Source organism: Temnothorax nylanderi, unplaced genomic scaffold, assembly GCF_030848795.1.
Source record: "Temnothorax nylanderi isolate EJ_2023f unplaced genomic scaffold, tnyl_v1.0 TNYL_tig0114_pilon, whole genome shotgun sequence".
NCBI lineage: Eukaryota > Metazoa > Arthropoda > Insecta > Hymenoptera > Formicidae > Temnothorax > Temnothorax nylanderi.
The window spans coordinates 343866-368172 of record NW_027249176.1 but is presented as its reverse complement, the minus strand read 5'-3'; the positions used below and the strand labels follow the sequence as shown (position 1 = coordinate 368172).

General features: G+C 34.6%; 4 protein-coding genes across 8 annotated transcripts in view; 1 reads left to right on the top strand and 3 right to left on the bottom strand.

The window, feature by feature from the left end:
• Mesr6 (misexpression suppressor of ras 6) overlaps window positions 1–24307 on the bottom strand; it is a 199316-nt gene that overhangs the window by 130056 nt on the left and 44953 nt on the right. The window lies entirely within an intron of this gene.
• On the bottom strand, window positions 8733–10347 carry LOC139776219 (KIF-binding protein-like). Its single transcript, XM_071712761.1, has one exon. The coding sequence runs from the start codon at window positions 10333–10335 to the stop codon at window positions 8824–8826; it is 1512 nt and encodes a 503-aa protein (XP_071568862.1). The 5' UTR covers window positions 10336–10347; the 3' UTR covers window positions 8733–8823.
• Window positions 13399–15100, bottom strand: LOC139776218 (KIF-binding protein-like). The gene has a single exon (XM_071712760.1). It carries the CDS (start codon window positions 14957–14959, stop codon window positions 13439–13441), a length of 1521 nt encoding a protein of 506 aa, XP_071568861.1. The 5' UTR covers window positions 14960–15100; the 3' UTR covers window positions 13399–13438.
• The window catches only part of LOC139776200 (uncharacterized), a 39940-nt gene continuing 38941 nt past the window's right edge, over window positions 23309–24307 (top strand). For all 4 annotated transcript variants that reach the window (XR_011719030.1, XR_011719029.1, XR_011719031.1 and 1 more), the window contains exon 1: window positions 23309–23418. Coding sequence is in view for 1 of the 4 variants with exons in the window: in XM_071712737.1 (XP_071568838.1) it covers window positions 23321–23418 (98 nt within the window). In the remaining 3 variants the exon portion in view is untranslated. The remainder of the gene's footprint in view (window positions 23419–24307) is intronic.

Below are 24307 nucleotides of genomic sequence, written 5' to 3'. Positions count from 1 at the left end.
AAAAAGAGGAAAAGATCGACGAGTTTAGAACGCAATTAGGGAGAAAATGGACGGCTTTCGTGGCGAAAGCGGTTAAATCAGTCTGGACGTTTACGAGCGACGATTACGCACGACCAGAAAACTGCCGCGCCGGCTCGATCACTTGCCGCCGAAACGGCGGCAACTATATACCACGGGTCTCGCGATCGCAGATTTCGTAAATCTCGCCCGCGCGTTCAAAGATCTATCTTTCCCAACACCGAGCAACGTGAATAAGAATGGTAATAGCTGATGGATAACGATAAGGTTTGTTGACGATCGACCGTGTATATTCCAAATTTTGCACGTTTTATGTAAGGCGAAAGTTATTCTTCTCTATAGTAAAAAAAATCAAACAGAAATAAAAAACACATTTTTTCCTTGCATTATAAATCGAAATATATTAATTTTTGCGTAAACGGTATAGATTAATGAAATGTACTAAAATTCCTTTTTTACTATCCTGCGTTAGTAATTAATAAAAAAGCATATATATTTTTTAATTTTTATATGTTTAAATATGTCCTACATTTCTGGTGAAAATAGACCTCGTGACAGTCGATCAAGATTGCTTTACAAGATAAGCATGACTATTAATGCTCGCGAAGCGAAAAGAAAGTGTTCCTGTATGATACGCTATGCATTAGTACGCGGTTCTCCGTTCATTGGACATTGATAAATTATAGTTTAAGAAAATTCTCAACATTCTTACAATCGCATTGCCGATCTCTCGCTGGCAAATTTCTAAGAGCCACGACCGCGCGCGAGATCTCGCGGTGACTTTTCGCTGATGTCGGCGATCTAACTGAAAGAGGAAGATTAGAGAAATCGCGAGACGCGACTAGCGGCGCGTCCGAGACGCACGGTCGCGGTCTTCGGCTGTAACAAATCCCGAAGAGATTCTCTTATCTCTGCGCTGCGCGCACAGATCTCCGTTTCCGTCTCGCGATGTCGGACGCGGCGGATCTTACGAACGGTGCTATATACACACGGCGAGTATACGGTCCACGTATATAACTGAGACGATATGAAGGTACATATCGATCGTAAAGGGAACCGTAAGAATCGGGGCGAGTTTACAGCCAATAATAATTTTCTCGGTCGATGCGGAATAATATCACAAACGATCGCGGTTTTTTCGCGTTTTACGATAATTCTCGAGGTATTATCCCTCAGCCGACTGCCCGTTACGCGTGCTACGTCGTTCTCCAGCGCATATTCGCCATGTGCACGCATCTTCGAGAATTGGAGGAATATCCTCATGCATAAGGAATATCCTCACATATTTTAAGATATTTCCAGATTCCAGTAATACTTGGGCGGGAACTCGCGAGAATCATCCAGTAAGCTTTACTACTTTAAAATGAACATCGCTATTCATAAATTCTTGGACAAATCCTTGTTTTTCATTATCTAGCGATTATCTGGAGATTTCGCGATAAATGCATTTCGTACACTAAACTAACAAATAAGTGATAATCACGAAAATTTCCAAAATAATCCAGCGGAGTTAATAACTGCGAACAAAGAATTGTTCGATAAAAGCGATGCAAAAATATATTTTTGAATTCCATGACAAAGAGGATAATTGTAATGTAAATAATAAATTGACATTGAAATAAATTTGAATTCTATAAGTCAAAATCATGTACTAGTTGAATACATATTTTGAAATTATCTGCAATTGGATTAGTTATCACATTTCACATTAGTGATATAAAATTGACATCTATATAATTAAGCAGAGTTAATTGAAAATTAACCGATAAGCCAGACACTAAGCACAAAAAGTAGCGTCTGATAAAAACCTGTCCTTAAAAAAAAACATATTTTTATATCTTGCTTAATTATGTCGTTACAACTGTACTTAGAGATGACACTAATCTACCCCCAAGAAACTAATCAAGATCTCACATGACATTTATGATACTGATCTTTTCATTCATCAACGTCGTTATCTCGCTAAGTTTGTTAATTTCATTGCTAATTCCATTTTACATGGAACTTGTTTCTTATCGATTCACCTGATAGTAGAGTTATCGCTTTATTAATTAATAAAATTATCAACTGCATATATAATATATATATGATATGACTACACCGAACAGCCGTTAAAATTGATAAACTAAAATCTGACTTAGAAACCAATAAAATGCAATAAAGGAACTTCTACCATTTTATCAATCGCGTTATCAAAATAAGCCTGTAACACCGATTTATTTTTAATTATTTATATTTACGTTTAATAACTTTTCAATCGCGCATTAATTCAGAAAAAGATATGTATTTAAATTGTGTATATCACACTCGGATTTAACAAAAACATATAATACCGTGCAAAAGTAAATAAATGATTGATTAAAATCCACCGCATAAAGTACGATCGACGAGGCTTTCCTGTTCTACAAGCTCTGTGTACCTCTATTACCCCGATAGATAATATGTGTGTATGTGTATGTATAGATATAAAACATACCATATATAATCAAGGATTAAAAGAGCGATTTTACAGCGGCGCGGCAATATAATATCCCATCGAAAAGAGTTCGCGCGAGAGCATTAACGCTCATTAGATCGGTCATGCGCGAGTAAAACGAAAACCACTCTTGTAATCGCGCTGACATTAATCTTCCGTACGATACGTTAATTATAAAAGGAACGACGCAACGCAATAGTTTATCGAATGACTAGTTGCGCGTTACTCGAGCCACGTAACGTAAGATTTGACCCCCGAAACCTTTCGCCGCGGCTTTTACGCATTTGCGCTTAATAAAGCGCTACGTGCCGCGTCGCGCTGCGAATAATCCCAGGAAAGTGAGGCGTTATATTGGCAGTGGGACAATTTATAGCTAATTATTTCTAGCCGCGGCTGCGGGGGAATCGCCGCGTAATGAAGTGATTTATGGCTATAATCTGTCATCGGTGCGCCCGATCCATGCGCACATAATTGAAGGTATATAAATGGGATGAAGATGTTGCTGGAACTAATTAATAATAAGGGAGCCTATGTTAAACACGTGCCACGAACAAATTGGTTGTGCACGACCTATTGGCCCGCACGGAGAAATCCAATTAGCGGGAAAATCCGCGGCGGGCAACACGCTTTACTGTAATCGTAAGGAAAAAAAAAACTAAGATATATAAATGTAATTTAACACTCGAGAAAGATGTTGCGAGGGCAAGGAGATCGAGTGGAAAGCAGAGAAGTATTGTCTGTTAGGTAAAGATAAATGCGGTTGCAATAAGGCAGTAATTAGAAATTAATCTCAAAAAGCACTATGTTTTGCATCTCGATTACATTCTTCAAAATTATCTGAGAGTATTATAAAATCATATAGATTTATAAATTTGATAAGCCTCAATTATTTAACGTAATCTCTATTGTGAATCTTTACGTCATTAAATCATTTCAGGTATGAATTATATTTTTGGAAACCTTGTATGATGTCATCCTCTTGCTTTTTAAAGTACTACTATACTATTAAAATTCTACATAATTGTATATATACATGATATAAATAGATATGTATCTTTTATATACATTGTTGAAAACGTAGAAGAGTCGACTCGAATCACGTTACTTATTCGTATCACGATACTCATTCTCGTTTTATCACAGTTCTGCACAGATAATAAGTATGTCTTCAAGTTTTTGTGAGAAAATTTCAGACGCATAAACGAAACGGCACCTATAAATCTAGTATCATATATCACCATGGCTGACGTTTTCCTTCCTACAACCAGATCGTTTGTTACATCGAACGAAACGAATAGAAAAAGTGAAACGAGCGGAAAGAAAGCGAACGGCGTTGTCGCAATAAACTTATTTAACCCCGACAAACAAATGAGTAGAAAGATGTTTACGCTCCATTTCGCTTTATTAAGAAATAAAATTATCCTTTCCGCTTGAAACACGTCACCACGTCAAATTATGTCAGAAATCGCCGATATTTTCTCATATTACTTCAACACTTTTTTATCTTTCACTTTGAGTGAAATATGGAAAATGTAATCTAGAAATATCCGTATATTTCTTGTTTATTTCTTACTTGACAAACAGAGATTAAAGTATAAAATTCGCCAAAATTTAAAAATATTTTGGTTTTAATAAATTCAAGCTGGTTCAGAGCTTATTTACGTAATATGACATCGTTATAAAAACACAAGCTAATCTTATGTTTATTGTAACAAAGTCTGACGTTTGGTAAATAAAAGATATACGTTTCAGATTTATGAAATTCAATTTACGTGTTAAACCGAATTTCAATAAATTGCCACGACTCATGGTCGAAGCACATATTTCATATTAATATATATAGTATTTCATCACATGGTCCATTACAAGAAATCCGAGAGGGGAAGCATGCCAGGGCGGGAAAAGGAGAGAGTAAGAAAAGAAGAAGGAAAGGTGGATAGGTGAGGAGGTATCCGCAAAGTAGACGAGAGTTATAATCATTGGGGTCGAGGTCTGGTCCGCCAGAGGCACCTCTGAACGATCCTATGAGAGGTTGGTCACTTCATAAAATGATGAATCGTCAGGATAGGGTTCGGTCGATCCGCGCGAATGATTCGCTCATTTGTTCGATTTACCGCTAACTTTTTTACCGCCGTTATTTACTACCATAATGACTCGTGCTCTCTCTAGATGTGTCGCGCTCTTACCATGAAAAGAACAATCGCGTCTCTCACACGTGGTAACTGGTAACATTTGTCGCACGTAAGAATAATAAATGTATCCAGTAATTGAAATGAAATTTAATGTAGATCATTATCTTATATCTTATTTGAAAGATTTATCCAATTACATAAAGATTATTTTTCGCGTTTCATTACCGTAATTCAATTACTTTATGCCACTTATAATTAAAGGAGGAAATTCATGAATAATACATATATGAAGATATCGAAAGATATCGTTAAATACCATAACGTTATTAAACATTCTCCGTCTCGGCCTAAGCGTTACTTCCTACAAGATAATTTATACGGACATTTACGCGTGGCGTGACAAGGTGCGATTGCATAAAATTCCGCGCGTACGTATACCACGCCGCGGGGAATCGTAAACATTCCCCTAAGCCCGACGTTTCACTCTTATCTGCGAGCGTATCGAAAAAAAAGGTGACGCGTTGCGAATGGCGAACGAGGAAAAATTTCTCCCAGCGCGTTCGTTCGGCCGCCGCGCCGCACGGTGACAAGATAACCGAAGTGAGAATTCCTCAAGGTCGGCGAATTCCGCGGATGGCGATCATTGGAGCGTGTATTATCGGCCGTGCTAAATATTTAGGCCGGATACTGGATGTCGCCGCGCCGCGGCATGCTACATATCAGTCTGGCCGATATGTGTCAGATTGTAACGTTCACATATATTAGAAACATTGTGTACGAGACAAACGCACCAATATCATAGCTTTAGTCGCCGTGTTAAGATCGATTCTAGTAGCGCGGCAATGGCACATAAACGGCAAAGGAGTGTTCGCAATAACTATTTCCACGCATTATGAAACTGCCTTTTAAAACAAAATATTTTAGAAGAACAAGAAAGATCATGAAAGATGAAGAAAGATCATATTTCGTAATTTGATAGCTTATTTTCCCCAAAACTAATAACATTATAATATTTTTATGTTACAATGTTATAATATGATAATAATAATACACGTAGATTAAAAAATGTATCATGTGTTTTCTTATCTATAAATGTTTTAATCAATCCAAACATAGAACATTTCTTATGAAAAATTTAATTCAGTCTTATTTCGTTTCATAAATTTCTCATATTAAAGCTTGAATTATTTAATAAGTTACTCACAAACATTTATTTATTATTTATTTAAAAAATTAACATTTATTTATTATTTATTAACGTTTATTAACGTTCGTCATCAAGCAGTTAAAAAATTATTATAATATTTTGACATCTTCTATTGTGAATCAAAAATTGTCACTTTATTGATTAAAGAATTTCTAGATAAAACGAAAACCTTAGACTCTTAAGTATAGTAAATGTTAATTAAAATGGATAAAGTTAATTATATGACATACTGTATACTGTATACTGATTATATAAATAAATAACGATTTTCATATAATTTTCCCATTTCGATGTAATAAAAGCAGTTCAAAGTAACGCGCTATTTGTTGCCCGACATTCGCAGGAAGAGAATCCAAAGCGCGCATAAATCGTGAGACAAAACGCTGCGATAGAAGATCGATTTGCTCGAGGTGAAATATTCCTTCCGGTGCGGATAACATTATCATTTATCACATTGAAACAACCGTATCGCAGATGCACGTGCCTACGACATATGCAACGATATCCGGGAAAGAAGAAGTACACGATTTACATTTTGATTGCAGAAATCAAATGGAATGATTTATTCGCGTCTTTGGCATAACCGCTTTTAAAACCTTCCGTATCTCACACAGCCGTGTATCCCAATAAAATGATCTACGAACAGTTCAACCGATCATAGTCGTAAAGCAAGATAAAACGCACCGATACGATAACTTCTAATTGCTTCATTAATCCGCAAAATGCTAATTGCATACGTAGCGCATATTCGTACTGCGGTACTGCGCATTATCATAAATATAGTTCTGTTTTGTCCTTCTTCCTATTCCCCTAAATAAATCGTTCAAGGTTGAATGGGCATAAACCAGCAATATCGAGATTAAATTTGAAAATATAACTGGATTAAATGCTTATTGCAATAGAAGAAATAGTTTAAATTCAATGTTTTGTAAATTAATTTGTTTATACGAAAAGATCCATAAGACTTCCACACTGCATCAAAATAAAATATTTAAAAATATTAATTGTTCCATATACTTGCGACATATTCACGCAAAAATTTTTTAAAAAACCTTAATTTTTAAATGACATCTACATTTAACAAAATTAACAACAAAATCTTTAATAACGAGATCTAATTATGTCTCTCTTATGTTTCTTATTTTTTCATAAACTTATCTCGTAATTTATGTTTGTGTTCACGCAAACTTTTTCTTATTCTATTATTATCGGTTCAAAGATAATAAATCGCACAAGATTCTAAATAAGAAACATACCAGTAATTAATTATTCAGTCTGTTGATAACAGGTGAATCCGCAATATGCGAATCTCGCTTCTCGATCTTCAACAGCAATAACATGCGATTAAAACTATGGATTAAACTCACCTGCAACAGAAAACAGTTACAAGAAGATTATTTACTCAGCAATCATATACGCGTGATCAAAACATTATCTCTCTACGTCGTTTAATTAGCTTTGATAAGTCTTTCAATTTAATCAATCGTCGGCTTATTAAAATGCGCACAGACACACGCAATATACATATACATGTAATATATAACGATATAAAAAAGTGCGGAAAAAATTGGATATTAAAACCAGCTCGAATTCAGTAGCAAAGTTTGAAACCACCTATCAAAATTCTCAGATTCCTGCTTTCTCTTAAATTAAATATCCCATCACATTACTTTAAATTGACATTAATAATTTAATTATTTCACTTATTACTATTAAAAAAATTTCTTTTGTATTGATAAGAAAACTAGCAAAACATTACAAGAGATACTGATTCAACTGGAGGCCGAATATTTCTCATTCACCAATACTTATACTTGATATCATTAAAATAAACTTGAATTTTCAGTCGATAAAAGAAATCTCAGAAGAAACAAGTAGAAACGGAATTAAAACACAAAGTAAGCAGATGAGACTTTCTACTGAGCAGCCAGAAAATTAAAAAAGGTTCCGTTCTACAGTATATCTCAAATCGACTATATTAATATTTGGCCAAATGTCTGCATGCTTTTCAGAAAATTTTAATTATACATTCTGTGTTGTACATACACGTTCAATCTCTGTTTCTTTGTTGTAACTATTTAAATTAATATTAATATTCGCATAATTTTTGTCAGCATCTAGAGGGATCGTTTAAGCAAGGTAGGTAATGGGTTTCTGGCCAAAGCTGCGAGTGTCACAGCGACTGCAATCGCGTAATACACGTTCGACACCATCAGCGCAAGACTAGTTATACCTTCAAGTAACCAGCAACACTTTACTTTGGAATCAAACACGCCGCTTTGAAAAGGTAAATTAATATACTCTTGGAGTCTGTTGTCAATGCATTTAAATGTATAGAAAATATATTTACCTTTAAATCGCTTAATACACAAATAGAGTAAATTACTTGAAAATCCAATTTCTTTGTCAAATATTTTTTTCACACACTTCTATGAGCATTGATATAACTTTTACAATTTGTCTGTTTATATATAAGAATATATATTTATAAAAATTATATAATTTATATAATTTTATATAATTTCTATAATAAAAAATTCTTATACAACTGTATATAATGTATATAATGTATATAATATATATGATTGTATATTATTGTCAATTATAAAAATATAAGAGTATAATAAATGTAAGAATGTGTTATTTTTACGCATATGTCTATCATACGAAAATATTAAGAAACATGATTCATTCAAGAATTATTTATATATTTCACAGACAAATTTTATTATTTTACAGAAAATATCTTTCCAATCAAAATTAATAAAAATATCTTTCCAATCAAAATTAATAAAAATATCTTTCCAAACCAAAATAATAAAAAGATATTTTTTTAAAACATGAATCATGTTTCTTATATGTTTTTTATGACTTATATGCGATAAAGGAATGCATTCAAATAATATGTAAAGTCACTAATGTAAAGTCATTAATAATGAGAAATGTACAAATCTTAGAAAGGACTAAATATAGTAAATATTTAAGAAAACCTAAATTGTATTTAAATAAAAACCGATATTGTCTGCGATCATTTTCGCATATTGATCAGTTTTCATTGACAGTTCTTTAAATGATTCGTCGTAATATGTTTCCTCGGCCATTAAATCCATAACCGTGGAACACGAAGTCACCACTTCGTAACAAATTCGTTTGTAGATTTGTATTTCTCTATCGTCCTCAATTGTTGTATGAAATTTCTTACGAACATCCTCTAAACACTCTATTCGCCGTTTATGCAGTTCTATTTGGTCATCTCTTTGTTCTTCAAAACCTGCTAAATATTTAAATGCATCCGAAATTTTAAGTGTTATCATTGCATACATTTTAATGTTAGAGTCTGCAGTGAAATATCCTTTCACTCTTTCAAGTAGGGTCCAAGTTTTTTCAAAAACCGATTTGGCATCCGTAAGATTTAATGTACATGTTTCCGTGATCTCAATAGTTACGTGTTTTAATTCTTTTTCCAGGGCAGGAAATATTGAATTTGGCAGCTCGAATTTTATTTCTAATTCTGACATAGAATCTTGTATCTCAGAAGATTTGCTATCCTTATTCTGTGAAAATTTTTCCATCCAGAAACGTAAAAGAGAAACTCCATAGGAACCCCAAGATTTAGTACTAACGGCACGGGCATAGATGTACTTTTTAGACAAGCAAAAACAATTTATTCTTTTCGCCGTTTCTGCCAATCTGGTTTCAACAAATTTGTGTATTACATAATCTGCAATAGCAATGTAATTTTTAGCTTTAACAAAATGACCGTTTGCTAGAAAGCTTTTAGACAGATCAAATAAGGTTAAAGCCATATCAAGACATTTTTCATCAATTTTTATTTTATCAAATACCAATATGTCTCTCAGTCGGATGTTTAATGTGTTTTCCACATACAATACAAATTGGTAAATATTTTTCGAAGAGGGCCTCTTAAGATATTCAAGTCCTAAGCCCTGTAACGTTGTATGATGCAAAGTGTTCAAGATAATCCAAGGATTTGATTCTTTTTCTTTAATACCAACAAGACTTGCTATGTGGATGGGATTAGTATAATTACGTGTGTATTCAAAATATAGTCTAAATGCCGCATTCAAAGATTTATAAAGAGGCACCTCCATGTCGGCTTTCTCACTAACTAAACTCAATTGGTTAATTGCATTTATAGATGTCAATATAGCTTTACGGTCATCCCGTTTCCCTTTCAACAGTTCCAAACATCTTATAAAACAATGTACAGCGTGATTTAAATCGTCAAGTTCTGTAGAATGAACATATTGTAAGCCTATGTTGCAATAAGTTGCCGCTAAAGCAACAATATCGTCAAATTCTTGATCCGTTAAAACATCGATTACATTATGATATAATACATCCATTCTCTCCTCTATCACTTTGATTCTTTTCTTTTCTTTGCTTTGATTTCTTTTCTTAGCAGGTGCAATGTCTCCATTCATATACTTTATTTCAAATGACAATTGTAGAACGTCCAAAAATTTCTTACTAATTTTCATACTTGTAACGGGTTCGGCCGGTATCGTTTCTGTATAAAGTATAAACAGTAAGAACCAACGGTGAAAAATCATTACATGGACATTTAGCTAACTAAATTATTTACCGAGTACGTTACCGAGTTGAAGGATTGCACATTTTTCTTCTATTACTTGTCTGAGGAACGCGAGCATTATTCCTCGATATATGAAGACAACTTCCAGTATAAATTCATAAATTTGTGTTCCGACTTGCAAACGTTCTCTAATCCTAAATGGGGGATTTTCGCATACACATGCTATGAATAAAAATTGGAGGGAATTCACACCAATATCCAATTGAAAGTTATATTTTATAGGGATAACATTTCTCTTTATCTAGGGTCCCTAGCGCGTTCTCCTATAAGATATCAAATTGCGGACGTTGGATACAAACAAGTTTTCCACAAAAGAGGCATAAGATCCTACCCAATGATCGAAAGTGTCAAACTTATTTATTTATTTGTCAAATGGTCTTTCAAAAGAGCGCTCGTTGAAATAAACATCTTCTTTATTGTGAATTCTGAAAATTTATAATAAAAACGTAATATTACAATTATAAAAAATAACTAGAGGGAATTTTATAATAAGATTATAATAAGATAAGATTATAATAAGATAATAAGATAAGATTAAATTTATATAAGATTAGATTTATATAAATTAACTTACTTGTGTTAATATAACTTCGTGTTTATATTAAAAAATTATTGTATTTGTTAAATTAACTATTTCAAGAAACGAAACATTATATTTACCTATATATAAATACAGGTATATATGTATATAGATATATATGTATATAGGTATATAGGTATATATAACTATGTATATCAACTTATCGACACGTGAATTGCTAATAGACACTTACTATACTTCTAACTTCTATGCAGAATTTTTTTGGGTCAAGAGCAAGAAACAATACCAAATAATACAACATGATACATATTTAAAATCATGAGAGAACGTAATAAAGGTCATTCCGATCTTTTCGGCCCGATTATTCGAAGCACTACACCTAATTAAAATTTAATTTACACTGATCTCTTCGAGATTATTTTCTTTCGACCGTCGCAGATAATATCATATTCGTGAAAAGAATAAATCACGCAAACGCATCAGTGTACAAGCTCGCAAAATTTGTAAAAAATTTCGCTTCCGCTATATACAACCGATGCTACCGAGGAAAATATATTATAGCATTAATTAATTATAAATTCGATAATTTCGGCAAAAATGGCCGACTGGGCGTGGCCAATCAATGGATGAGGTCATTACCTCGGAAAAATCCATCCCTGCAAATTTACACAACACTCCACGTTTCGATTCACGTGATGTGATGAGGATTGCCTTTCGAAATATGCGCATAAAAAACAAGAGAGCATATAATCAAAGTTTGTGTAATACAATATTGATGTAATAATGTACAATTGTAAATTTTTAATAAAATTGTTCCTTAACAATTGTTATAGACATTCCTATAGACTTTAATTATATAACATTAATTGAAATTTTGTGTATGTAGATTCTCTGCCTTAGAGATAACCCTAGGAGAATTACTTGAAAATTTCAATTAATTTGAACGAATAACAATATATAACACATTAGGTTATATGTGGCAATAATCAATCTGCTCTACGCATATACCATAGTTATACCTTCAAATTACCAGCAACACTTTACTTTGGAATCAAACACGCCGCTTTGAGAAGGTAAATTAATATACTCTTGGAGTCTGTTGTCAATGCATTTAAATGTATAGAAAATATATTTGCCTTTAAATCGCTTAATACACAAATAGAGTAAATTACTTGAAAATTCCAATTTCTTTGCCAAATATTTTTTTCACACAGTTCTATGAGCATTGATATAAACTTTTACAATTTGTCTGTTTATATATAAGAATATATATTTATAAAAATTATATAATTTATATAATTTTATATAATTTCTATAATACAAAATTCTTATACAACTGTATATAATGTACATAATGTATATAATATATACGATTGTATATTATTGTCAATTATAAAAATATAAGAGTATAATAAATGTAAGGATGTGTTATTTTTACGCATATGTCTATCATACGAAAATATTAAAGAACATGATTCATTCAAGAATTATTTATATATTTCACAGACAAATTTTATTATTTTGCAGAAAATATCTTTCCAATCGAAATTAATAAAAATATCTTTCCAATCAAAATTAATAAAAATATCTTTCCAATCAAAATTAATAAAAATATCTTTCCAATCAAAATTAATAAAAAGATATTTTCTTAAAACATGAATCATGTTTCTTATATGTTTTTTATAACTTATATGCGATAAAGGAATGCATTCAAATAATATGTAAAGTCATTAATGTAAAGTCATTAATAATGAGAAATATACAAATCTTAGAAAGATTCTAAATATAGTAAATATTTAAGAAAATCTACATTGTATTTAAATAAAAACCGATATTGTCTGCGATCATTTTCGCATATTGATCAGTTTTCATTGACAGCTCTTCAATCTTTACATGATTCGTCACAATAATATGTTTCCTTGGCCATTAAATCCATAACCGTGGAACATGAAGCCACCACTTCGTACAAAATCCGTTTGTAGATTTGTAATTCTTTATCAGAGATCTCATCCTCAATTGTTGTACGAAATTTCTTTATTTCTTACGAACGTCCTCTAAATACTCTACTCGCCGTTTATGTAGTTTTATTTGCTCATGTCTATCATGTAAAAATATTAAGAAATATAACTCATTTGAGAATTATTTATTCTCAGACATATTTAATACAGATAATTAATAGAAAAGTATTTTGTTAATTATAAATCATGTTTCTTATATGACTTACATACGATAAAAGAATGCATTCAAATAATATTCTCCAATGTAAAGTCACAAATAATGAGAAACGTACAAGGCTGCGTTCGGGGAGCGCGCTATATTAGCGCTATTGCATCATTCTGTCTTTATCGCTCATCAGGTGTAAAACAAGGATATAATAAGCAAATAACGCTAATAGCGCGCTCCCCGAACTCAGCCCAAATCTTAGAAAGGACTAAATATTTAAAAAAATCTAAACTCTATTTAAATAAAAATTGATATTTTCTGCGATTATTTTCGCATACTGATCAACTTTCATTGACAGTTCTTTAAATGATTCGTCGTAATATGTTTCCTCGGCCATTAAATCCATAACCGTGGAACATGAAGTCACTACTTCGTAACAAATTCGTTTGTAGATTTGTAATTCTCTATCGTCCTCAATTGTTGTACGAAATTTCTTACGAACGTCCTCTAAAGACTCTACTCGCCGTTTATGTAGTTTTATTTGCTCATCTCTTTGTTCTTCAAAACCAGCTAAATATTTGTATGCATCCGAAATTTTAAGTGTTATCATTGCATACATTTTAATGTTAGAGTCTGCAGTGAAATATTCTTTCACTCTTTCAAATAGGCTCCAAGTTTTTTCAAAAACCGATTTGGCAACAGTAAGATTTAATATACATGTTTCCGTGATCTCAATAGTTTTTACGTGTTTTAATTCTTTTTCCAGGGCAGGAAATATTGAATTTGGCAGCTCGAATTTTATTTCTAATTCTGACATAGAATCTTGTATCTTAGAAGATTTGCTATCCTTATTCTGTGAGAATTTTTCCATCCAGAAACGTAAAAGAGAAACTCCATAGGAACCCCAAGATTTAGTACTAATGACACGGGCATAGATGTAATTTTTAGACAAGCAGAAACAATTTATTCTTTTTGCCGTTTCTGCCAATCTGGTTTCAACAAATTTGTGTATTATATAATCTGCAATAGCAATGTAATTTTTAGCTTTAACAAAATGACCGTTTGCTAGAAAGCATTTAGACAGATCAAATAAGGTTAAAGCCATATCAAGACATTTTTCATCAAATTTTATTTTATCAAATACCATGTCTGTCAGTCGGGTGTTTAACATGTTTTCCACATACAATACAAATGCGTACATATCTTCCGAAGACGGCCTCTTAAGATATTCAAGTCCTAAGCTCTGTAACGTTGTATGATGCAAAGTGGTCAAGATAATCCAAGGATTTGATTCTTTTTCTTTAATGCCAACAAGACTTGCTATGTGGATGGGATTAGTCTTACTAAATGTGTGGTCCAAATATAGTTTAAATGCCGTATATTTCAACAATAACAATTTATCAAGACACACCTCTTTGTCGGCTTTCTCAGAAACTAAACTCAATTGGTTAAATGCATTTATAGATGTCAATATAGCTTTACGGTCATCCCGGTTCCCTTTCAACAGTTCCAAACATCTTATAAAACAATGTATAGCATGATTTAAATCGTCAAGTTCTGTAGAATGAACATATTGTAAGCCTATGTTGCAATAAGTTGCCGCTAAAGCAACAATATCGTCAAATTTTTGATACGTTAAAACATCGATTACATTATCATATAATACATCCATTCTCTCCTCTATCGCTTTAATTCTTTTCTTTTCTTTGCTTTGATTTCTTTTCTTAGCAGGTGCAATGTCTCCATTCATGTACTTTATTTCAAATGACAATTGTAGAACGTCCAAAAATTTCTTACTAATTTTCATACTTGTAACGGGTTCGGCCGGTATCGTTTCTGTATAAAGTATAAACAGTAAGAATTAACGGCGAAAAATCATTACATGGACATTTATCTAACTAAATTGTTTATATATGCGTTACCGAGTTGAAGGATTGCACATTTTTCTTCCATTACTTGTCTGAGGAACGCGAACATTATTGCTCGATATTGATATAAAGACAACTTCCAGTATAAATTTATGTGTTCCGACTTGCAAACGTTCTCTAATCCTAAATGGGGGATTTCCGCACACGTGCTATGAATAAAAATTGGAGGGGGTTTACATCGATATATCCAATTGAAAGTTATATTTTATAGGGATAACATTTCTCTTTATCTAGGGTCCCTAGCGCGTTCTCCTATAAGATATCGAATTGCGGACGTTGAATACAAACAAGTTTTCCACAAAAGAGGCATAAAATCCTACCCAATGATCGAAAGTGTCAAACTTATTTATTTATTTGTCGAATGGTCTTTCAAAAGAGCTCGTTGAAATTAACATCCTTTTTATTGTGAATTCTAAAAATTTATAATAAAGACGTAATATTACAATTATAAAAAATAACTAGAGGGAATTTTATAATAAGATTAGATTTATATAAATTAACTTACTTGTTAATATAACTTCGTGTTTATATTAAAAAAATTATTGTATTTGTTAAATTAACTATTTCAGGAAACGAAACATTACATTTACCTATATATGAATATAGGTATATAATGTATATAGGTATATAGGTATATAGGTATATATAACTATGTATATCAACTTATCGACACGTGAGTTGCTAGACACATACTATACTTCTAACTTCCATGCAGAATTTTTTTTGGGGGGGTCAAGAGCAGGAAACAATACCAAATAATACAACATGATACATATTTAAAATCATGAGAGAACGTAATAAACGTCATTCCGATCTTTTCGGCCCGATTATTCGAAGCACTACACCTAATTAAAATTTAATTTACACTGATCTCTTCGAGATTATTTTCTTTCGACCGTCGCAGATAATATCACATTCGTGAAAAGAATAAATCACTCAAACGCATCAGTGTACAAGCTCGCAAAATTTGTAAAAAATTTCGCTTCCGCTGATACAACCGATGCTACCGAGGAAAAGATAGCATTAATTAATTATAAATTCGATAATTTCGGCAAAAATGGCCGACTGGGCGTGGTCAAACAATGGATGAGGTCATTACCTCGGAAAAATCCATCCCTGCAAATTTACACAACACTCCACGTTTCGATTCACGTGATGTGATGAGGATTCCTTGCCTTTCGAAATATGCGCATAAAAAACAAGAGAGCATATAATCAAAGTTTGTGTAATACGATATTGATGTAATAATGTACAATTGTAAATTTTTAATAAAATTGTTCCTTAACAATTGTTATAGACATTCCTATAGACTTTAATTATATAACATTAATTGAAATTTTGTGTACGTAGATTCTCTGCCTTAGAGATAACCCTAGGAGAATTACTTGAAAATTTCAGTTAATTTCAACGAATAACAATATACAACACATTAGGTATAGTATATATGGCAATAATCAATCTGCTCTACGCATATACCACCACATCTTTCATTGAACGGTACAGCGTGCATATGATAATGCCTTATCTGCCTTATGCCCATTTTTACCAATGTAGATTAACTTTAATCGCGGTTTAACTTACTAAGTATCTTTTTCTAACTCTTAGAACTAGGAAAAGATGACAGGTAAGTTAAACCAAGATTAAAATTAACCTGCGTTGATAGAAATGGACATTATCTGGGTTTGTGAATGCTCGACATAAGTTTTGTATAAGTGCATTTGGATGTATCGGATTGTCGTAATTGCGTGTGATTGTCACGTGTAATGTACGTGTGACGATACGTATAATATTTATACTCTAAACCTTACACGATACAGCAAATGAGAATTCCTGAATAAATGCAGTATTACAAAAGATAAGTTCGGCGGGAAGTCACAATTATATGCAGTCATACTTGCGAAGTATCGAGTTTCATTAGCTACTTTCCACTACATAAGATGGCTGATATAATTGGCATCGTAATTTGACCGGCACATACGTTCCTCGTAAATTTTAAGGCATTTTAAGCGAACGACAGTAGTACTAGGCTGTTATACAGTACCGCCAAGCAAGATTCATTTACATAATATTTATTTGTCTCGTACATATTTTCGTACAATCGGATAATAATTTCCCTCAATAATCTTTCACGTGTATCAAAATTCTTTAATTATAATATAATATGTATAATTGATTAAATATATAATCAATTATGAATGTAGAATAATTTCGCAAACCTTGATTTTCTTCATATTTGTTTTGCTTTAGCGCAATATATACTTTTCTTATTTGTTTATGCATTTATCCTTTTATTTATCTTAATCGAAAGCTATCAGAATCAAAACGCATAAAATAACGCAATAAATATGAAAAACTTAAAAAATGACTAAATATAATATATTCAAATATATATCGCAGAAATTAAACTTTTTTAAAGTGACGATACAAAACGATCATAACAAGAAACGAGGTTTATATCATGAAACGGGATAATATTCGCCTTTCCATTTGTTATGGGAAAATTCATCAGTATTCCCGTTCGCGAACCATCATACAATTTCGCCGATTGGATCACGGCTCTCACGACGTTCACGCGGGTATACGAGCGCCTGCAAGGAAAGGTATGCCATGAAATCGCGGATTACCGGTGCCGCGATACACCTACCGCATTGCCATATCAGCTAGAGAACTCGGGTTCTAACGATGATTTACAGTCGACTTAAGTGTCGATGTGAGGTGTATTTCGGTGGAAACGCCGTTTCCCTACGGCAGCACGCCTGCTCGACTCTGCATCGCATCTCGAATAGATCTCCCTCGCGGAACGTGTTCTCGCAGTCTCCTTCGCGCGAAGACGCGATCTCGCGAGGCTCCGCCTGGCATGCTGCGTAAATATTTATACGCGAAGGTGCGTCGATCAGGGTATCTAGCCGTGTATAACGAGACGCCGCATGCTGCGTCGCGCACGCAACGCACGCTGCACGTGCACACCACGCGAGCACGCGGCGCGCACCTAATACGTATGCGACTAAATTATTTTACAGCTCGTAAAGCCCGAGCAAAGAATACATCGTTGCTAACGAGAGGGCCGCATCTATCAAGATAATAAGGATTACGATCTCTCCGTCGAGAGATTGTAACGTGCTCCTCGAGCGTACGAAGGCGCGGCGCGACTCGACTCGACGCGGTGGTGAAAGACCGCGAAGGAGGCAGCCATTGGAAAAGATTAGTCTACTTAGCTCGTTACGTTTTTCCCCTTTTCCCCGCGGCGTTAACGGCTCGCCGCCGCGCCGGTTGTAAGTAAGCGATTGTTCCACGTGATGGGAAACCGCGAGTTTTTCCCTCGCGAGGAGGATAATAATGGCCCGGCAATTCTTTTCCTCTTTCACCATTGCTTTCATCTAGTGATTCCTTCAGCAATTAAGAACTTAATTGTATTGCATATATTTTTAGATTTTAGATTATACTATATGGCTTGCGGAAAAACAAGGTCTTTCCCCCATCATAAGTTCTTCTACATATTGCAATCATATATAATATTAATATAATTTAAAAATATACCACCTTCATTCATCTTATACTTTTAACGAAAGAATAGCCATTAAATTTAGAACATTTAATTTAAAAACGACATATATCTCTCGCATATATGTAGCTCGAATCCTTTTTTGATTGAAAACAAGTGTCTCAATGGTGTTCCGGTAAAACTCACCTGTAAATTCTGCCGCGATTTTAATCGGATAAATTAATACACGCATCGTTTCCTCTTCGTCACGACTGCGCGTCGTCTCATTATGCGCCACGATGTGCCAAACGAGGCGCGCTCGTATCAATCTGATACATCCTAATGCACTTACGTGAAACCTATGATTAAGTCGAATCGGGTATCAACGTGGCGCAGGGGAAAACAAAGGACACACCGACACACTGTCGGCGAGTACCGCATACGTGTATCACACGTCCTCCCGGCATCGTCATCGATCATCCCGACGTCACGGTAGGGTGCGTTTCGCCGTAGCTGTATCAACGGGCGATCGCATGGTTCTTTCTCATTTTTTGCCAGCTAACCATGCCATAACCCCGCCACCCCCGTCCCGACCCTCCCGGAGCCTCCTTACTCGTTCCTCCCTCGTGCGGCTCCCACCGCCGAACTTCCGCTTACAGGCGACTTCCGGTTGGAGGGTTGAGTGTACCGCGTATCGCGGCCGTCACTTCCGGCTGGTCGGGACCGAACGAGGTTGTCATGGAGACCCACGGTCGAGTCTCCACCCTCGGACACACCCCCGGCAGCATGGCCGACCCAACTTACCCTTCTCTTCGCCTGCATGCTCTCTCAACAAGGGCGTCGACCATCTCGCTCGAGGATTTCGCAAAGGCCACCCAAGATGGGTGGGTGGGTGGGAGAGCTCACGATACGGAGGGAAACCCCATGGGTCTCCGCTGTATATCGTGAAAGGACCCTCGACCCTCCGAGTGCCACTCATCCTATACCATACACAATGCACATGGGACTTGTGATGCGTATCGGTGTGCGAGCGCGCACATGCGCGCCGCAATTCTCGATTCTCGTGATCCTCTTTGTGATCGACGCCGGGTTGTACGTACGGTATGCATACAAGAGATATTGGATTAAACTCTGCGATATATTCGAGGACGTACGCGAGGCAAATGCGATCTCAAAAAGCGTGACTTTCAACATGACTAAAATTCCGTTGATCTCCGTGATGAATTTTATCATTATCGTTCTGATGCCGCTCCTATTTGACACAAACAGCGTCGAGAGCTCTCGCTGATTCGCTTTCAACTAGAAATTAATGTCGCTTTTATTCATTATTCATGCATCTTAGCTATTTTTATTATCGCATTTATGAGAAACGTTTTATTTATCCCGAATTTTTGTTTTATTTACTGCTGTAGAATAAAATAAATAGAATTAAATTTCAATTAAAATGTGCTACTTTCAACACATTGATTGTCTTCATCTTCATCGTAATAACATTTCACATTGTTTTTTGTTATATTTTTAATAATAAAATAATAGAAAAGTAGTCCCTAAATAACAACAATCGACTCTGTTTTTTTAATTAACAACAATCAAACTGTTATATTTATTTTAAAATAAATGAATTTTTGCAAATTTGTCAATATTCTAAAGTATTGCGGCCTTAGTTTCGCATATATCTCGTATCGCAACCAATTTGTAGCGAGAAATTCACGACTGTGAAACAGACCTACTCACTCAGTTGATTCAATCCGTGCATGAAAAAAGAGAAATAGAACAATAAGAGAAAGAGAAAGACGCTGACGTCGGCATCGATCTGTTCAAATCCCCATAGAAATTAACTCGAGAACACTCGACTGCCCCTTTTACCGTTCCAGACACGAGTACTCGTTAAAGCATTAATTAGCGATAATCGAAGCCGTGCGCGATTCAACTGACGCGGAACGCAGAAATTTGCCCGGCAAGCAAGTTGCGTGAATTTCTCCATAGGAAACGACGGAAAAAAACAAATGGTAAGAATTCAGTCGTTCTATCGATGAAACCATTGTTACGAGCCGCGTGCGCGGAGAGTAATGCACACTTAATTATCTCTGTAGAGTACCTAAAAACTTTATCATCGCTTTTGCTTACTTTCGCCCGCGTCAGTAAACATAATCCGAGGGACTTTCCCTGGTGGATGGTAATTTTAAGAGAAATGTATGCCAGAGATTTTTGATTACCAAAAGATTCGCTCGAGCATGTGAAAATTGGTGGGTTCAAATATTTCCGTAAAACCGATTTCAAGCATCTGCTCTTCAAGTTATCATTTCCATATAATTATATATATTACACACACACACACACACACACACACACACACACACACACACACAGTCGCGATACAATATATTAATATCTATACATGTTTATAGTTAAGTCATTAATTGTTAAATCCATTTTTAACGGCTGTGTATACATGACTTGTGTTTAGTGATGATGTTACCGACAAAATCGTGTTTAAATACTTGGTTGTCAACTCTGCGGTGTTACCAATTTTTACACCGTAAACAATTTGTCATCAATGATTTTATACTTCATAAATGATTTTATGATGATCTAAACATTTCTTTATGAGTGTAGTTACTACGTAACATTTTTAATGTGAATACTTATACTGAAGATTACTCATAATGGAATTATTTACATAGGCATTTACAACATTTTTATGATGTAAATATTATATTAAACTCAAATAAGTTGGATCATTAAAAATTATTATTAATAACAAATTATATATCATTAAAAGTAAATTATGGTATATGATACTAAATAACGTCTAAACTATTATTATTGAAAATTATAATCGAAATTATAAAAGTTGCCATATTTAAAACACAAATACACGCTTTTGCAACTTTTTATTTTAAATATTTTATCTACATTGTAATTTCAATTTTGCTTCCAAATTTAGCGTCTCGAAAACTGCTTCGTTATACATTATATCATATTTTACTTTTTATTATTACAGAGAAATGGAGATAGACAAGCAAACGTTTGCGTCAAAATCGCTCAAAAATAAATTTACAACTTTTCATAAACAATAATTAGCAAAGTAGTACGCATATAATCAAATTATAGAGCAATATGAAACATATACTATCCATGCTACTACCACAATTCTAAAAATGCAATTGTCGAATTAGTGAATGTCTCGTAAGCTTTAATTTCACACTCGTAAGACTCGTTTAATTTCAGTTATCATGTCCGCTGCTAAAATGACAGAAATGTTGTTACAGTATGTGGAAATTATTCGTTATGGTCACGCAAACGACATTATATTAATTGTACAGCAAACTCACATCCCTATGGATTGCATGTGAAATACACAATTTTAATGGCATTCATGTATGAATGCCATTACGCGTATACGCGTAATAGGATGCTTGAATTTCCATAAACAATTTAATACATTTCAGTTAATCTTATGTGTGCATTTATTTGCCTTTTAACAGCATTGCATATTATATCGTATTGCTTGTACAAATTTAAAGAAGTATTACACGCACATTTTAGCTATATAAATTAAATTTAAATATTGCGTACTTTTTTATTTAATTTCACTGTTTTTAAATTGTTAAATATCTGTTAGTTTTTCTATATTATTTTCGTTTTTTATAACAATTATTTTTATTCAATTATAATACTAGATGTGTATTTTATTTTTGATGTATTAGAACAAAAATAATGTATCAATTCATATTAAAATTAAAGATATTTTTGTTTGAAACTCTTGTTTATTGAAAATTATGTTTCAGTTGGAACATTTTCTTCAAAATAATTCAAAAGTTATATATATATTCTCAAAAATTTTACAGAAATTGAAGCAATTAATATTTAAAAAGACCGAAAATTGCAGAAGTAATATTCAAAAACCTTCTCGAAAAACTTAATTGAAATTAAAGCGATATTTAATTTCATACTTGCAAAAAACCTCATAACATAAAAAAAAAGTCGTCTGTACTCGTTCTCGACTGTACATACAAGTATTCGCGCATGGGATAATGGCGGCGACGTCAATTACACGCAGACGGGAGGAAGTGGGGAAGAGGGTCGACATCTTCAGTCCCGAAATTCCCAGCCGAATCGCAGCCCCGGTGCGGCGCCCTTCAAATTCATCAGAGCGCGACGTGTCATTCGCCCACGAAGGCTTCGAGTGCCTGAGCCGGGCGCCCGGGCGTCGTCACCGCAGCCGTCACCGACGTCGCCGCCCGCATCGAGCCAGCCATCCGCACAACAGGAAGGAAGGCGAAAATCCGGCGACAAAAGGTCGTCGCGGTCCAAGCGTGCTCGAGAGAACTCCTCTGATCTATCTCGAGCCGCGATGGCGAAGAAGAAGAAAAAAAAAAAGGGCGAAAGAGGGACGAATAGGTTGAACGAAATTCGGGCGTCGGCGTCGCGCCGTTCTCAAGTGGAGAACGTCGGGCCAGAGGGAAAAAAAATCCATACCGATGTCGTTGGCGCCCGGAGGCGGGGCCAAGTATATGTACCATGCGGAGAGGGTGCCGACGACTCCCTTTACAGCGACGCACAGGGGCGCAAATGATAATTCGTCGGCATAGCAACGCCCGTCCTATCGCCTGTCCCGATGCTCTATGCATGGATATTCTCGTTCCTTTCTCTCACCCCCTGCCCATGCCCCGGTCCTCTCCAACCCCCTTTCAAACGATCCTCGCCGGATCCCTCGCCGTCCTCCCTCCCCAGTCGACGCTTCGAAGCCGAACGAATGGCGCTCGTGAAATCGTGTTTTCTTCCTTTTGAAGATCTCCGACCGGGTGCACTTGCCACCCTCGAGGCCGACAGGGAAAACTCGACGATGCGAGGGTAGGTAGGATGGAAACGTATTAGGAAAGCCTGGCCTGGTCTGTTGCCACGGCAACAGCCTGGGAGGTTCGTTGAGGAGGATTGGGTCGATCCTGCCCTCGGTGCTAGACAGAAGCAGCCGAATAACCTTGAAAAATATGCCTCCCTCTCGGATATATAGCTTTGCTCGCGATACAATAGTGGAAAGTGGTGTGGCGCGAAGGGTGCAATATCGACTGTGAACGCACTTGGGTGAACTCGTTACTAAGGACGATCATTAAATATTATACGGTTCGGGGCTTGAAAACTCCATTGAAAGCATGCTGTTGGATGTTGGAAACATCCTTATCTCGTCGAGAGAAATATTTTTATCTCACATAATAATTCTTGCATAATCAACTCAAACAGTATAGATATTTAATGAAATTCGTAAGAATTGTAAAATTTTATAAATTGTTAACTTCTTAAAAAGAGGTCACCACCCATTTCAATTTTAAAAAGACAACCTTTGATGTACGTAAGTAAATATAAAGAAAAGATATAATATTGCTTTTTCTGTGAGTAAAAGGAGAACATTACATAGTACGTAAAACATTTTTAATTAACTTCTGTTTGATCTATAGTACTTCTATAGATCTATAGAAGTAAAATTAGAGAATAAATGATGTCATGATTTCTTGAGTATAAAGACGAAAAAGAAGAAATTAATGACATAAGTCTATAAAAGAAGAAATCGCAATTTAATCTCAAATCTCAATTTAAATTCTTTTAGTAAAAACACGAGAAAAGAAAATGTTCGCTATATTGAACATAATAAAAAAAAACCCAAAAAAATGATTTATTTCCGCATGTCTTACTTCATGTATGAGGAAAAAGAAAAAGAAAGGAAATATATAAAGAGATAAGACTG